Source organism: Suncus etruscus, chromosome X (assembly GCF_024139225.1).
Source record: "Suncus etruscus isolate mSunEtr1 chromosome X, mSunEtr1.pri.cur, whole genome shotgun sequence".
Taxonomy (NCBI): domain Eukaryota; kingdom Metazoa; phylum Chordata; class Mammalia; order Eulipotyphla; family Soricidae; genus Suncus; species Suncus etruscus.
The window spans coordinates 11,236,775-11,253,098 of record NC_064868.1 but is presented as its reverse complement, the minus strand read 5'-3'; the positions used below and the strand labels follow the sequence as shown (position 1 = coordinate 11,253,098).

Sequence of the window (16,324 nt, the reverse complement as noted above, 5' to 3'; positions counted from 1 at the left end):
ACCAGCACAACTGCCATTATCAACAGTTCTTTTAAGCCTGTAGAAAACCATGAATATTTCCTTATCTTTCTGTTGGCCTCCCTTAGCAAGCATCCAGAGAGAATTAAGTCCTTAATCCACATGATGGTGTATTATTTATTAGGTTATACTCAAGTTGTTTACCTGGTTGCCACTCCCCTCTTCCTTAACTTAATCCTTCCTTCCTCTTCTCTTCCTCCTTTCCTTCCTGCCTTCCTTTCCTTCCTGTCTCTTCCTTTCTTTTCTTTCTCTCTCTATCTCTTTCTTTTCTTTTCTTTTCTTTTCTTTTTTTGGTTTGTTTTTTTGTTTGTTTGTTTTTGGGTCACACCCGACAGCGCTCAGGGGTTACTTCTGGCTCTATGCTCAGAAATCGCCCCTGGCAGGCACAGGGGACCATATGGGATGCTAGGATTCGAACCACCGTCCTTCTGTTTACCTCCATGCTATCTCTCCGGCCCCAACATTCTTTCCTTTCTTTTTTCAAATGGACTTCTTTCTGAAATTTGCAAATTGTCTCTGCCAGATAGTAAGCTAGGACAGGATCTATCCCTGCTAATATAGGAGACCTTTGAATTGTTTTACTTTATTCAATACCAGCAAGTACCTAATATATAAAATATGCCCAATAAAATGTATTGAACATATTTTTGTAGAATAATTTATGAAAATTGTTAAGGATACAAAAAGCAATTTGGTTGTAGAATTTGAAGTATATTGAGTTTACATTAGTAAGGCTCAAGTAAAAATACATATTCTGCCCAGTGTTAATATTGAAGCTCCAGAGATGATGATAAATCAAAGACACTTATTCAAGTTTCATAATTTGCATTTGTTTTCAAAAATACTAACACCACCAGATGATGTTTTGGTGTCTTTTTCATTTTTTCAACATGTTTCAGGGTCAAATCCAGAAATAGAAATCTTGGAAGGCATAAAAATGATAACAATTTTTTGTAATTTATTGAGTTCCTAATTGACCAATGATGTTCTGATGATAACATTTGAAATTAGAACACGAATATTCTATGATCCTCATGCAAATAGTCCTTAACAAGAGTTGTTGTAACCTTTTACAAACAAATATTTCTAATCTTTCTCATTAAATATTTACTTAATATCCACTCAATAAAAGCCTTTGTGGGGAATGAAGGAATATTAAGCATAGTACCATGTTTTCAAAGCTTTTGTCTTCCTTAGCTTTTGGTTATATTTACCAGTAGTAAAAATCAGTCTATTTTTCATGAAAGGTTCTCTGTGTCTTAATACTGTAGAATCGGCTGATCTTTGTAAATGGATTTAATAAAGACACTTGCTGAGGCTCTATGGGATGCGTTTGAGGCATCTTCAGGTCATTGGTATAAGTTAAAAAACATTGAACAATAATCACTCTTGGTTCTCTGACCTAGATTTGAACCATTAAAAGTAAAAAAAAATGTATAATTGTGCACATGGATCACAATCTCATATGTGTATGAAAAGTCCATTTATACTTAGAAAAACCTTAAGCACAGGTTTCCATTTAAGGCTATTTTCTAGAATTCTAAAGAAAGTTGTAGTAACAAGATAGATAAATCCTTCTACCTAATTGTATGACATCCATACCTTTACTGAATTTTGTTAGAAACCACCAAATTAAACTAGAGGTAGTGTATGCTTACTATAATTCTTAAAATCTGAGGCCTATCAGTACCAGTTGTATTATTTTAAAAAAATCCCATACATGGAGAAGATGTAATAAATATGAAAGCCACCCTCTTTTGAAATTCAGTTCTTTGTCAATTCATCTGTAAATTATCTTCCTTTGGAGTGTAAAGGTAACACTTAAGTATTGAGGACTTACTATCTGTGTGCAAGGTACAATGCAGGGAACGTTTGGAATGATCTTTACTCTTAAGAAACCAAGTGAAAGTTAAGACATACCTAAATACCTATGCTAAGAGATAATAAGTGATAGTGCTATAAGAGAATATATAAACAATACTTGGAGTTGATAATTATAGAGCATTAATGCTACCAGTATAGAGTATTTCTGACTGATAGCATTTAACTAGTTGAATGTTCATACAAATGATGAAAGCAGATCAGTTCAAGAAAGACTCAAGCTAAGTACAGAGATCGCTGCTGACTGTCCAGCCACACTGTTGTGCAATTATACAGGGAAAGAGAAGGGGGAAGTTTCACATAAGAGACGGCATTTGATAGCAAGGCTGGAGCAAACTGATAGAGGGCTTCACTGATGAAAATGTATTCAAGCCACATTCAGCCAAAATGGCATTTCCCGTTGCTATTTTGAGACTCCTTACTCCTCAATCTGTTAAAAATAGAAAAATAAGGGACTGGAGAGATAAAGTGAGTAGGGGACTTGCCTTGCATGCAACGAAACCAGGTTCTATCCTGAACCTCAAATCCAGGAGTGATTCCTGAGCACACAAGCCAGGAGTAAGCAAAGAGCACCACTGGGTATGGCCCCCAAACAAAAAAGACATATCAGAGAGATGAATAAATTACAATTTAATAGTTGTGATTTTAGAAAGCAGAAATGAATGTTTTCACATATCAGAAACTGAACCAAAATATAATAGATCCTGGACTCTGTGAAAACAGTAACAAATGGGTCAGAGTTCATTCAGCTCTTATGAAGCAATGGCACCTCATAGGGTTCCACATGTGGCTAAAGACAGAAACAACCTTTTGGGAGAATGCTCCACAATGATGGCCCTCACTTCCTATTTTCTCTTCTTTGATCCACTCAAACATTGACTTTGCCTTGACCATATGACATATTTGGGCAATGAAACATCAATAAATAAATCGGAGGAACCTACTTTTTTCCAACCAAGAGCCATGCACTGAGGGAGCTCAGATAAGGAAGTGAGAAAGAGTCATACAGAGGCACACAGTCTGAACAGTCCCATCAGCGGGTGACTTTCTGACTTAATAATGTGGTCTCTAGAGTCTGGAGTGACTTTGACCTGTACAACAAGGGACAGAAGACAATGTTCCACTATCACTGTTTGAACTTTCTAGCTTTTGGAGTAACTATAAGAAATATAATGGCAGACTGATTTCTTACCCTTTCTATGAAATCATTATTTTTTTTTGCTCTGGAAGTTTCCTTCTTTCTTCATCTCTAGTGTCCTAGAATTTTATAATGTTGTACCTTTGCATAAGTAGATTTTTATTTTATGGACTGGACACTTTTTTTCAGAGAACCTTTTCACTGGTCAATTTATGTATTTCTTTATCTTTTTCCTTATAATTTTAGGGGTTACTCCTGGTGCTGCACTCAGAAATCACCCCTGGCAAACTCAGGGGACCATATTGGATGCTGGGGATCGAACCTGGGTCCGTCCCGCGTCGGCCACATGCAAGGCAAAAGCTCTACTACTAGGCTATCACTTTGGTCTCTTTCCTTATAATTTGTGATTCTTCTCTTTTTATTCTACTTCCAGAGAAATGTCTTCAACTTTATCTGCTCTACTACCCAAAAATGAAAATATGGTTAAATAAGCTAATTTAAACAATTTAGCCAAATATCAGAGTCATTTTTATGCAGTGACTTGAAAAGCAATTTGGTTGTTTTTTTTTTATTAACTTTTGACACTTAAGAAACTATTACAGAAGGATTCAGCAAAGTTTTTCTATCAAATAATAAACATTTCAGACATTGCAGGCCCTATGCCTCTGTAACAATTTCTCAAAATCTAAAGCAGCTAAAAGACACACACACACACACACACACACACACACACACACACACACACGGAATGTAGCTGGGTGCCAAGAAACCAATTTTTACGCAAGCAAGCAGTGTGCTGCAATTTTAGAACAAACAATGTGTGTGATTAAAGCTACAGAAAGCATTTTTTTGTGGCACTGGGGATCCAACCCAGGACCTTTCACATGTGAGGCATACACTACACCACTGAGGTTGATTCCTATCACAGAAGGTAGAACTTTGATTCTACCAGGCAATTAAAAGGACCATATGGAAGAAAGACATTCAATTTCATAAGCATTTTGGGGATAGTCATGAATTTAATCTTGGAACTTCAGAAGAATTCAGATATGCATATAATCTAGCGACTCTTAAAGTTATGTCAAGTTATTCTTGACTTTGTTTTTAGAATTTTTTTCATGGAACATAAAGTGTATCAATGCTTCATTATTTTTAATGTATATTTTATGAGGCACATATATGTAAGACACTGTTCTCACACTAAGGATTATGAATAAATTAATCAAAGACTAGTTCTTGTTAGCCTAAAACAAATCCATTAAGTTCTTCTTTTCTATCCACAGAACTGGGTCTGTTGTAGCATATGCATAATGTTCTAATCTGTGGCTTATATAGTCAGGTAGTTCATGCATCACTAGCATATATTATTTATGCTTTAAGCTCTTGAGAATTTCACATATTTTTTATTTCACCACAAGTCAAGATTCTGCAGCCAAATATTGTGTTGATATGACAAATATTCCTATCCAAGTACCAGACAACTAATAAGAGCATAGGCCAGTTAGCCTACCTCTACCTTGAGGACCAGCCCTATATCAGTTCAGCCAGCCTCAAGAATACAAATGCAAGTCTTTTGGTGGTTGTTGAGGATAGGGGAGGAAGTGGTGAGAGAATGGTCCACCAAAGCTAGACGGCGGCTGTTTTGCTTCCAGCCTAGGATTGCCTCTAATATCTCCAAATAGATGGCAACTAGGGAGTGAGAGTATGTTTGGGTTAGTTTTAGGACAGATGCAAGAATCCAGTAAAAGCCAGGAATGTGGCTCATAGTAACTTCTTTTTTGGGGGGAGGGGGGAGCACATACAGTGTGGTAAATTGCCCCTGGCAGGGATGCCAGGGATTGAACCCGGCTCTGCTGCTGTGCTATCACTCTGGCAACTACTCTTCTTTGGGATAATCCCTTTAATTTTTAGGTGCATAGAAGTGTCATGGAGTTTACCCGACTCGGGGTATCTCAAGTGAGATGAACACCTCACAAATCAGGAAGTTGAGGTTATCATCTACATTTCACAGGAAAGAAGGCAGCAGAGTCTGTACTTAAACTTGTGTTTTTTCTCTTGGTATGGGATTCCCCTCACTCCTTGCCAATCCAGGCTGAGCAAAGTAACTCCTTTAATGGTGCCCTTTGAACCAGCCATTGTCACAGCTCCCGAGAGAATGTAGCAAATACCAAATACCAGAGAGGAGGAGAACGTAGTCAAGACTAGATGAAGGGGCCACATAAGCAGTTAGAATTTTGCAGCCCTGTTAGAAGATTGAGAGTCAAACAATAAAGTAGAAGGAAGCAAGGACATTAATATTGAGATCCAATAGTGAGGTTCAGGAAACTGAAAACAGGAGAGGATTGGAGCAGGGCTAATGGCAAAATTTATGAGAATAATGATAATGGCAGCATGGTGGATACTAGCTCCAAAGGCTGAATTAGCCTTGACTCAGAGTGGGGACTGAAATATAGTCAGGGAAGAAAGAGATGAAGGGCCTGGAGCTTGAGGCCTCAAAGAAAGGAAATGAACTAAGGACAACTCAGGACTTGCTTAAGAGCCTGGAGAGAGGAGGGGCAGAGTTAAAGGTCAGGATCCAGTTACTCCACTGTGAATTGCTCCACTGGAAGCAATTGTATTTGTTTCTTTGTTATTATAATGTTCTAAATGGTTTTACTTGAGAAATTTGGGTTACTCAGTTTTGGTCAGATACACACTTGCCAGTAATAAAGAGATCAAAATGTGGTGATAAGATACTTATCAGATATGAAGACTTCCAAGAAATGAGTACGTTTCACTACAGGGTTGATAGTCAGAGGAGAGGGGCAGAACAAGTTGATCTAAATTGCAGTGGTCCTCAAACTTTTTAAACAGAGAGCCAGTTCACTGTCCCTCAGCCTGTTGGAGGGTCAGACTCTAGTAAAAACAGAAACTATGAACAAATTCCTATGCATACTGCATATATATTATTTTGAAGTAAAGATAAAAAATGGAAACAAATACAATATGTGGCCCGCGGGCCGTAGTTTGAGGACCACTGAAAGTGCTCTTAATTTCTAAATTACTGGAACACTGGTACCACCAGGGAATGCCTAGAGTGAGGGGGTTCCTGTATTCACTTTTTTTGTCCTACCACCTCTCCTGGAGGAAGACAATCCACAGGGACATTATGTTAGCTTCCTTTTCCTTAGACATCTCCTTTTGAGATGTAATGACCAACTTAGGCTTGATTAGTATTAGATAGGTATTTACCTGTTAATTGCCTTTCCTCCCATGTTGATTGGCCCTGATCAATAAATATTGTATGTGGAGGACACTCAGGGCTCTCTGTCCATGAGGCTGGGAGCCTCCCTGACCCCATGCCTTTTTTTTTATGTCTTTCTTGTTTTCTTAATTCTCACGACAACCCTACTTCAGGTTCATTCACTCAGGCTGGACTCCAAGCAGATACTCATTAACATAGCTATTTACAAAAGTCAGTGATAAGTTCTCTATCATTTCCATCCATCTATGCAACTGTCTATCCATTCATCCATGTTTTCATCCAAGTATCTATTTCTTCATCTACCTTTACTTATCATCATCTATCATCACTTTCATAATTATCTTCTATCTGTGCTGTAGTAAAGGGCTCAACTTTCATTTTGTTTATTTTTAGGGGGGTACACCCAACATAGTTCAGGGATTACTCCTGGATCTGTGCTCAGGAATCACTTTTGGCAGTGTTTGGGGCCAAATGAGTTTGGGGTTTGGGAACCTAACCCTGGTCAGCCACTTGCAAGGCAAATGTCTTTCCCACTGTGTTATCACCCAGGGAGATCAACTTTTAAGCTATAAGGCTAGAGTGATAGTATAGCACATAGGTGTTTGCCTTGCATGTGACTGATCTGTGTTCTATCCATGGTACCCTGTATGGTCTCCTGAGCCCACCATGTGACCCCTGAGCACAGAGCCAGGATTAATCCCCGAATTATGCCTCTGGGTGTTGCCCAAAAATAAAAAAAATCAAAAAGCAAGATCCAAACCAAATCCAAACCACCCTTTTAAATTAATTACTAAATAACTTAATTCTGCTAAGGCTTCTTTTTCCCCTCTCCCCCGCCCTATGCTAAGACTTCTAATATTTCCCATTATCCTAAACTTTCATTCAAGTTTATCCATCCCCAAATTATCTGTGGATATATTTGGGATAAAAGGCAAAGAGAAAAGGTTTGATTTTTTTCCCCTTAGGTAACTATGGACCAGAGAGAAGAGTTGCAAGATTTCAAATATGTGTATGACTTCAGTTCAGCCAGTGAAAAACATGAAGTGGAAATAGCCATAAATGTAAGTCCTCGGGGGTTTAAGGGGCATTGGCAGATGGAGGTCAAGTTAAATTAAATGAATTTCCAGAATCTTTTGTTTTGTTTTGTTTTATTCCCCCCCCCCCCACGAATTTCCAGAATCTTAAAGCTTATGAGGAACATCCTTTGGTCCCCCCCCACCAAAAAAAACCCCACCTACTTTTCTTGTGTTTACATCCCTTCTCACACAGACCTCACTTCTAAATTCCCTTTTTCTCTTGGACACATTTTTTCTTTAGCTTAACATTTAGAATGTCACCATACATAAAAAATGCTATGGTTTGAATAATGGACTTTATTTTCTTTAAATACACTTAAATATGAAACAACCAACAGTTTGGCTAATAGATAACTACAAGCAGGACAGCAATCAGAACCTCAGTGCGATCATACACATCAAACTCTGCAGGAAAGAGCTGCAAATAGCCAAGGGTACAGTGATTAGGCAGATGCCTCATTTGCTTTGAGTTATTGATCACATGGCACCTGTCTCTCCAAAATGATCAAACTTTCTTATTCACCCAAAAAGTGTGTGTGTGTTTTCTCTTTTCCTTGGTGTTCAGATGCTTCTTTCATCAGGAGACACCTGCCAGTGAATCAGAGAATCCTTGACTGGTGTTTAATGCAGGGGAAGGGTTCTGGAGTCGCCACAGTCGTAAGTAAATTGATGTGTCCTCTAAGATCTTGGGAAAAAGTAACAGTGACAATAACTTGGCAAGCAGCATGCTGTTAGAAATGACAGGGATGCGGGTCTTGGGGACAAAGCAGGATCAAGGGTTTTCTTGACCCTGGAGCCCATGGGCAGCTGCCCTTTTCTCCTTTGGAAACCGACAATGCTTTGCACAGGCTGGTTTTCCATTTGCACATGTTCTGGTGTGAAACGGGCATCTATCCTCACAGCTGTGGCAAAAGAAAAGAAACACGGGCATTCTGACTCAAAGACTAAACTCAATGGAGTAACTTGGTTCTGATTTGATCAAGTTTCCCAAGTAAAATGTTTGGATATGCATCTTTAAATTATAATATGAAGGCCTATATTAAACTGTATTAAAGGCCATCTATTATTATCAAAAAGCTCTATTCATCAATAAAGTCTGTGCTATATACACTCATGATATCATCCACAAAGAAAAAAAAGCAGCAAGTGTTCATGGACATATATCTTTTTATAGTCAGAAAGGTAAATAAAAGTTTATTGATGAAAATTCTCATCCAAGTAGTTGTTTAAATCTGATCAATTTTGTAATTTTCCTGAAACTTACAAACCCATAAATGGCAGACAGTATTTTAGGGAGAGTTGAGCAACACCAGGCAGTGCCCAGGGTCACTCCTGGTGGTACTCAGGGGACCATGCAATCTCAGGGATTGAACCTGGGCCTCCTGCAAACAAAGCAGGCACATAGTTTCTTGAACTGTCTCTAGCCCCAGGAGTTTTTTGAATACATTTTATTGAGATAACACTAATTTATATAACACAAATGCTTCAGGTACACCATATTATAATTTGATATCTGCAGATACTACTTTATGACCACCAAATATTTAGTTTTCATCCACTCTCCTACAATTCACCCCTTTTATCTATTCCATCTACTCGCCAATCCTCTTTCCCTCTAATGATCACCAATACGTTCTGCTGAAGGCGGCTTCTGTCCTACAGTGCCAGTGGGATTTCAATGAATCCACTTCAGGGAGAGTGGGTCGCATTCCTGCCAGAAGATGTGTTGACCCCACATACTTGTGTGTGGTTTCATTATTTCATATTTCATATTTCCACAGGTTCCACCTGTGCAACCCACTCTCCCTGAAGTAGATTCATTGAAATCCCACTGGCACTGTAGGACAGATGCCTCCTTCAGCAATGTTCTCTGCATCTAAGGGTTTGCTTTTATTTTTTCTTTTGCCTTGTTACTGTGTGTTTTTCTACTGTGTGATATTATACAGTATTCTTATAATAAAGATTTTCTTGATTATATCACGAATCGTCAGTCTGTAGATTCTTACTCCTTCCTTGCTTATTTCAGTATTTTACAATTAAATATGGGATCAGGATTGGGAATCCCATTGGCTCAAAATGGCTCTGGCATGTGAATGGTGAGACTCAAACTGAGTGAAAGTACAAATAACAATTACCTGCAGGTGTCAGGGTGAAAGATCTTGTGCTTTAGGCAGCAGCTCTCCAGACTTTCTCTGCACTCGATGCAACTGCAGTTTTCGGGGTGCTGGATGAGATCCCGAGGACATGGTATTTTACAGACACACTCACAACGATCTTCGTCAAACTTCATGTGTGGCCCACAGAGAGTCAGTTCTTGAAGGTGTGAATGGTCTGAACAGCAACAGAAAATGGTTAGTCAAATGGATAGAACATGGTGATCCCCAAAGCGGGATATACATCATTATAAAAGAACTTCAATTTTTCCCAATCTTACCTGTAGAGTTTTGTGTATAATCTTTATTTTGCAAGGGAAAGATTTGCCTCTGTTTCAACAAGATAACTATCAAATATGTGCTACCTCAAGTTTGTGATTCAAAAGTTATAAACTAAACATTTCTAAACATTTAAATATAACTAAACATTTTAAAATGTCTTTGATTGGTGATTTCTTAGAAACTCAAATGTTCATATCCAAGTATTAGGAATAAGATGCAGGATTTTGGATCTAGTCCTTTCTGGTTTTTAGGTGATTATCTTGCAATTCTAAGAATATACCTTAAACCTTTCGAACTTGGATCATAGACAGTGATATAGTTTTGCAATACAGATCACAACCTATAGAAATGGTACAAGAGTGAGCATGAACTTTTGTTCACTCCCATATGCTGGAAGCTATCCTTCATCAAGAGAAGAGAGTCAAAAAAAATCTCTGACACATTTACATGACAGATACTTCTAGGCAGTGCACAGGAAAGTTAGATAAGGATTGGAGTGGACACAGTGGGTAGGGCATTTGCCTTGCAAAAAGCAGACCATGGTTCATTTCCCTACACCCCATATAATCCTCTGAGCACCATCAGGAGTAATTCCTAAGTGCAGAGTCAGGAGTAATCCAAGAGCATTGACACAAGAACATTGACAGGTGTGATTTCCCAAACCCACCCACCTCTAAATAAAGAAACCTTGGATGATGTCCGGTTCGTAAAGTTGAAATTTATTACAAAAAGAAATGGAAGAGATAGAACATTTGCTCAGCTTCTTTGGTGTGATCAAATGATTCTGGAGCAAGAGAAAGTATAGATACTCTGACAAAGCCCTTCTAATATTCGAAGACACTAGGTTAAAACCATCTGCTCTTGCCAGTATCTGCTCACTAGTGATCTACTCTCATATAATTCAATCCCTTTGTTTTAACGGCTCAATGGTTGAGGATTTTTGAGGGAAGGTAAAATTGGGAGTACTACATTCTAAAATTTGTGAAGAGGGCATAGGCAAATTTTGCAAGCCATGTGCAGGTGAGGGAGATGTCATTTTAGGGCCGGGAAAGGAGAGATTGTTATTGACGAGTTCAACTCGTACAAGACTTACATAGACCACTAGGTGGCAGTAGATATTCACTCAAAAGCCTTCAGGTAGGGCCCACTCCATTTGTGGATAGTTTCAGGGAAAATTGTCTATAAAGTGTTGGATGAACTTCAACAAGATAATTTGTCACTTTACAGGCCAATTAAATACAAAATACTGAATATAGGGGTATGGATGAAGCAGTAACTAGTTAAGGATGGTACCCTGAAGATTTATTTATGTATTTATTTGGTTTGGGGGGGCCACAGCCAGTGGTGATCAGGGATTACTCCTGGCTCTGTGCTCAAAAATCATTCCTGGCAGGCACAGAGGACTATATGAGATGCTGTGTTTCAAACCATCATTTGTCCTGTGTCAGCTGCGTGCAAGGCAAACGCCCTACTGCTGTGCTATCTTTCTAGCCCATACCCTGAAGATTTAATATTGATTGACATCATGGAAAAGTTGATGGTGGAAGATCATGTGAATTTCAATTTTATTTTATTTTTTACACATATATAAATGTACTTTTTCAAAATAAAATATGGAAATTGGGTCTACCATTTGGACTTTAAAATACAAGACAAAAATATAGTTTTCTACACCCCCCATTATTGTCATGTTTTCACATAACACAACTAAGAGAAACAAAATCCAATAGTATTTTAGGTCCCTAGCAGAATGTTATGCAAATAAATTAGTAAAATGCAACTGACTAGAGTTTATTCCTTACGTGGCTTATATGGAAGGTAAATGTGTCCCTTGGAATTCAGTGTTTGGGGACATTTAAATCGGGATTTTTGAGATGGAAAAGCAGATGTGCTGTGTTGGTGTATCAAGGCAACGGTTGCATCTATTAGATTCTGATATAATCAAGCACAGTAAACTTTAGAATGTGACTGCATCTGTCGCTTTTGGCTGTGCGACTTGAGAAAATTACTAAACATCTTGTATTCATTTTTGTAACTGCCAAAAAAAAGAAGCAATAGTAAGGCTTTATTATCATTCCCTACACGTTGTCACTCATGCACTGTATAGTCCTAGAAAATGATGCTTTCTTAGTTCTATATCTCCACTGTAGGTCACATCACAGGTGTGTGTGAGAGCACTGTAAAGGGGTTTGGGCCCGAGAAACTCCACAACTAGAAAGATCTGTGGGCCCCATGGCCAGGAAGCTCAAACCGAGGGAGCCCACAACCGATGTGCCTCAACTAGAGAATGTGACTTCCAGAGACTATGCATGCAAGTACTGAAATGGAAAGAGTGCAAACCTGCTAGAATTATCCCAGCCAAGTGTGAGCAAGCACACAGTGAGCAACAAGCTATAAAACATGTACACACCACACCCAGGCTCATGTGCAACATCAGTTTACTGCAAAAGCATCAACAACTAGGAAGGAAAAGGGAGGCAAGGAGCTGGCAAGGAATATAAACGGTAATAGGGAGAGCTCACTGTTAGTATGGTTGTGAGCACCAAAGAGTATGTGCAAAAACCTTACAAACCTAGCCTGGTCCTAGTAAATGAATGGTTATTGTTAATATTCACATTGCTATTTAGTTTCTGCTATCATTACCTTCCATTCCAGAGAGTGGAGTCTCTTCCTGTAAAACACATTTACATTTGTTGCTATCCCATAGCATGTCGATAGGACAGAGTTTCTTGGAATGGAAGCAGCTAGGAAAAGAAAACAATTCACAGGATGTAAAAGCATTCAAGGATAACCCATTTCACTTTGAGAACATTTATTTTTTTTTCTAATGATGAATGCATTTTTGGGGTGGATAAGAGTGAGCATTTTTAAGGAGCTAAATTCATATTTTTGAACTGCATGCTTATTAGTACTTCTGCAATAACAAGTATTCTATTTGGAAACCTTTAACTGTAGAGACTTAAATTAATCTTGGAACATTAGAATCTTCAGCAAACAGGGAAGATTGGTATGGGCCTATAGCTCCATGGTAAAGTGCTTGCTTTGATGTGAGAAGCCTTGTGCTTGATCCCCAGCACTGCAATAAAAGAAAATCATTGGTATTAAATGATTGTGTCACCTAGTTGCTAATAGAGCTTATGTTCCTAAAGTAAAGATTACTTGAAATTAGTTCCTAAGCATTATCTTCTTGAAAACAGAGATAAAAATATTGATCAGGATAGCAGAACATCTTAGGGATCAATGTGTCTCTTGGAAGTAGGAGCTTTCTTTACTGCATGAAAGAGGCAGATCAGTCTTTGGGGGGGGGGAGAATCAGGTTAACTAACACTAACCACCAGCTCCCCACCCACTTGCCCCTTGCACATATCTCGACTTCTTTATTTTTGTAAGGTCTGTGCATCCAATTTCATTTGTTTGCATTTGCATCCTGTGTTGGGAATTTGTTCTTCATTGTTTCTCTTTATTAACTATTTTTTAAAATAATGATTCTTACCTTTCATTTCAGCATACGTTGGGCTATCAGACTTTATCCCATAAATAATTTCAAGAAAAGGTCAAAGTCAAATGAATTTAAAGTCATTTTAATTTGAAATAAGAATTCCTTATGAGTTATCTTTTTTGTTTTGTTTTTGTTTTTGTTTTGGGGCCACATCTGCCCACACTCAGGAGTTACTCCTGTCTCTAACCTCAAAAATTGCTCCTGGCAGACTTGCAGTACCATATGGGATGCCAGGAATAAAACCTGGGTCGACCTCATGCAAGTCAAGCACCCTACCTGCAGTGCGATTGCTCCAACCCCACGTGAGCTTATCTTAAGAGGAAGTGTAGAACATGGTCAACTCAGATACAGGGAGTTCTACCACACAAGGACTCCAGAAAACTTTTTTTTGTTCCATGATTTTGAAACTTAAATATCTAAGCAGCTTGAAATGGGTTTTATTGCTGGAGAGATAGCATGGAGGTAAGGCGTTTGCCTTTTATGCAGAAGGTCATTGGTTCGAATCCCGGCATCCCATATGGTCCCCTGAGCCTGCCAGAAGCTATTTCTGAGCGTGGAGCCAGAAGTAACCCCTGAGCGCTGCTGGGTGTGGCCCAAAACCCAAACAAACAAACAAACAAACAAACAAAAAGAAATGGGTTTTATTTTATCATTGCCTTAGATTGGGGAACATGAGAAGCTGGGATTGATTTTTACAATGGGTATTAGATAGTGTATGAAGAGCAAATTTGCCAACAAATAATCATGCTGAGTTCATAACCATTGAGCTTCTCAGTACTGCCACAATGAGCCTTTAATACCTAATTGAAGATGTTGCCCACTGGTTATAATTCGTAGATTTGGATTAAAAGCTGAAAGATGACAATGTCAGAGTGAAAGTAATGGAGTATTCTCTGCATAACACTTTGGCAAATGAAAAGGCAAGGAGAACTAAGCCCAAGAGATGCTTACAGATCATCTTCTGGAGTCTGGATGGATCTTCTGATGATGGAGTATGGATGACGGGGAGCCGTCGGCAAACACTTACAACCGGTGTGGTTGGCCACTTTGACAGGCACTAATTCAGGCACTGACGTCAAAGGCACTGATATTTCAAAGAGCTGGGGAAAAGAGGAAAAGCCGTAAAAAAGACACCATAAAAAGAACCATTGTTTCTACAGTCCTTTTTCCTTTTGTCCTTTGTCCTTTGACATTTGTCCTTTCTGATAATGGCTCTAGCAATGTTGTTTTTCCATTAACAGTAGAACTATTAAAGGTAAGAACAGGCATGATGGAGAGAATATTGGACGGAAAGTTAGGAGACCAGGAATTTATTCAACTTTGCCAAGTCATTTACTAGGTGGGATCAAAACTCCTCCTAACTTTCTGATGTCACATTGGCCCCATCAACTGGTTCATGCTCCTGCTTTAAATCTCAGTGTGAATTGTCAAGATGAAGTAAAAAAGAACTAGGAAATTGTTTGAGGCCAAGGTGAATGGATTATTGTTCTAAACTATCTGCTTAGCTCTTCCATTGTCCTCTCCCTTAGAGGAATATAGTTTTCTGCTCTTTCACTTTGGACTTGGCCAAGAGAATGCTAGCAGACATGGACAGCTGGAACTGTGGGAATTTGTAGAGTTGGATTTCTCAGGCATTTTCTATAGCCTGGCAGGCTTGCTGGACCAAAGGAGAGTAGACATAGGGACTGGACTAGGACCTGGAGTCAAATTCAATCAAACCCACTTTAAACCACTTGTACCTCACATATCTAAATGAAAATAAGTCATTGTAGATAGCCACCAAGTTTAGCATGATTCTTATGCACCAGTAGATTAAAATGAACAGCTGATATAACATCATTATGCCCAAATAATTATAGCACCATTCTGCCCATTTGCCAGGCCCTTGTAGTCAGCACTTTTAGATTCAATTTGTTTATTCCTTCTAACAGCATTATTTGGTGTATTTTAACCTCCTGTGCCCAACTTTGCAGATGTAGAAATGGATGAAGTGAGAGGTTCTGTAACTTGCCTAAGGTAAGATTGATTGGAAAAGTGGGGCAATTGAACTCCGGCAGTATTCTCCAGAGCTGAAAGTGATACTGCTTTTTGGTATGTGCAATAAATTAATTTCATTCAGGAAGTGTAAGAGAGAGGAGGGAGACAGGGGATCACATCAAATTAAAAAAAAAAGAAATGATACAACCCAAGTTGGGATGCAGGCAATTCCAGAGTGAAATGAGCTTGGAGATGGTATTCATAAGAAAATGCTATATTGCCTTTGGGAATAAAATCACATTGATTGGAAGCAACAAGATAAAATCTTGGCAACTATAATATAGAAATACATCAATTACTTAGTTTTCAGATGATACATGGATGAACTTGAATTTAATTTTAATGTGCTGCATATTCAAGAACTTAACCCATATAATCATTTCTACAGAGTACTTTATACAAATTATTTACATGATTTCTAACAGGTATTGCATCAAATCATTCCAAACTTTAGGATTAATGGTAATTCTTTAAAACCCCTTATGAAAATATTCAAATCTGTGTACTTGGAGAGAAACACTGATGTATATTTACATTTAGGTCCAGTCTTTAAAACAACTCGTTTAAGTACAGTGGTAAAAAAAAAGTAGTCACTATCTATTAAGTGGAAACAATCTATTAAAGTTGTGTTTATTCTGACCTTCTGACAAGTAATGGAACTTCCATGAGTCTAAGCAAGTGCTTGTAGAGTATTTACTTTGCATAAATTTCATTTCCTTGGAAAAATATTCAGCTATGCTCTAGGGAATGTCATGGCTGTGAACTAAAGCCTTTTAGGTTATGAAAACTTTGTTTCTACTAACTGTTGATACTTATCCAAATTTGTGTTATTTTCTCCCCTGGTTGTCAAATAATCAAGGTCAGATATTTTACAAGTTCCAAGATTCTCTGAAAAAAAAGAAGGATTGAGAGAAAGGAGTACTACTGTTTTAGGGGGCTAAGGGAACAAAAATGAAGGAAAGTTAAGCTATTTCTGTACAAAAAAAACATTCCATA

At 38.3% G+C, this 16,324-nt stretch overlaps 1 protein-coding gene across 1 annotated transcript in view; it reads right to left on the bottom strand.

Moving 5' to 3' along the window:
• Positions 1-8,041: 8,041 nt before the first annotated feature.
• The window catches only part of VEGFD (vascular endothelial growth factor D), a 35,550-nt gene continuing 27,267 nt past the window's right edge, over positions 8,042-16,324 (bottom strand). The window contains exons 4-7 of the mRNA XM_049766804.1: positions 14,243-14,391; positions 12,436-12,536; positions 9,493-9,688; positions 8,042-8,259 (exon numbers count right to left, since the gene is read on the bottom strand). Coding sequence (XP_049622761.1) covers positions 8,130-8,259; positions 9,493-9,688; positions 12,436-12,536; positions 14,243-14,391 — 576 coding nt within the window. The 3' untranslated portion in view covers positions 8,042-8,129. The remainder of the gene's footprint in view (positions 8,260-9,492; positions 9,689-12,435; positions 12,537-14,242; positions 14,392-16,324) is intronic.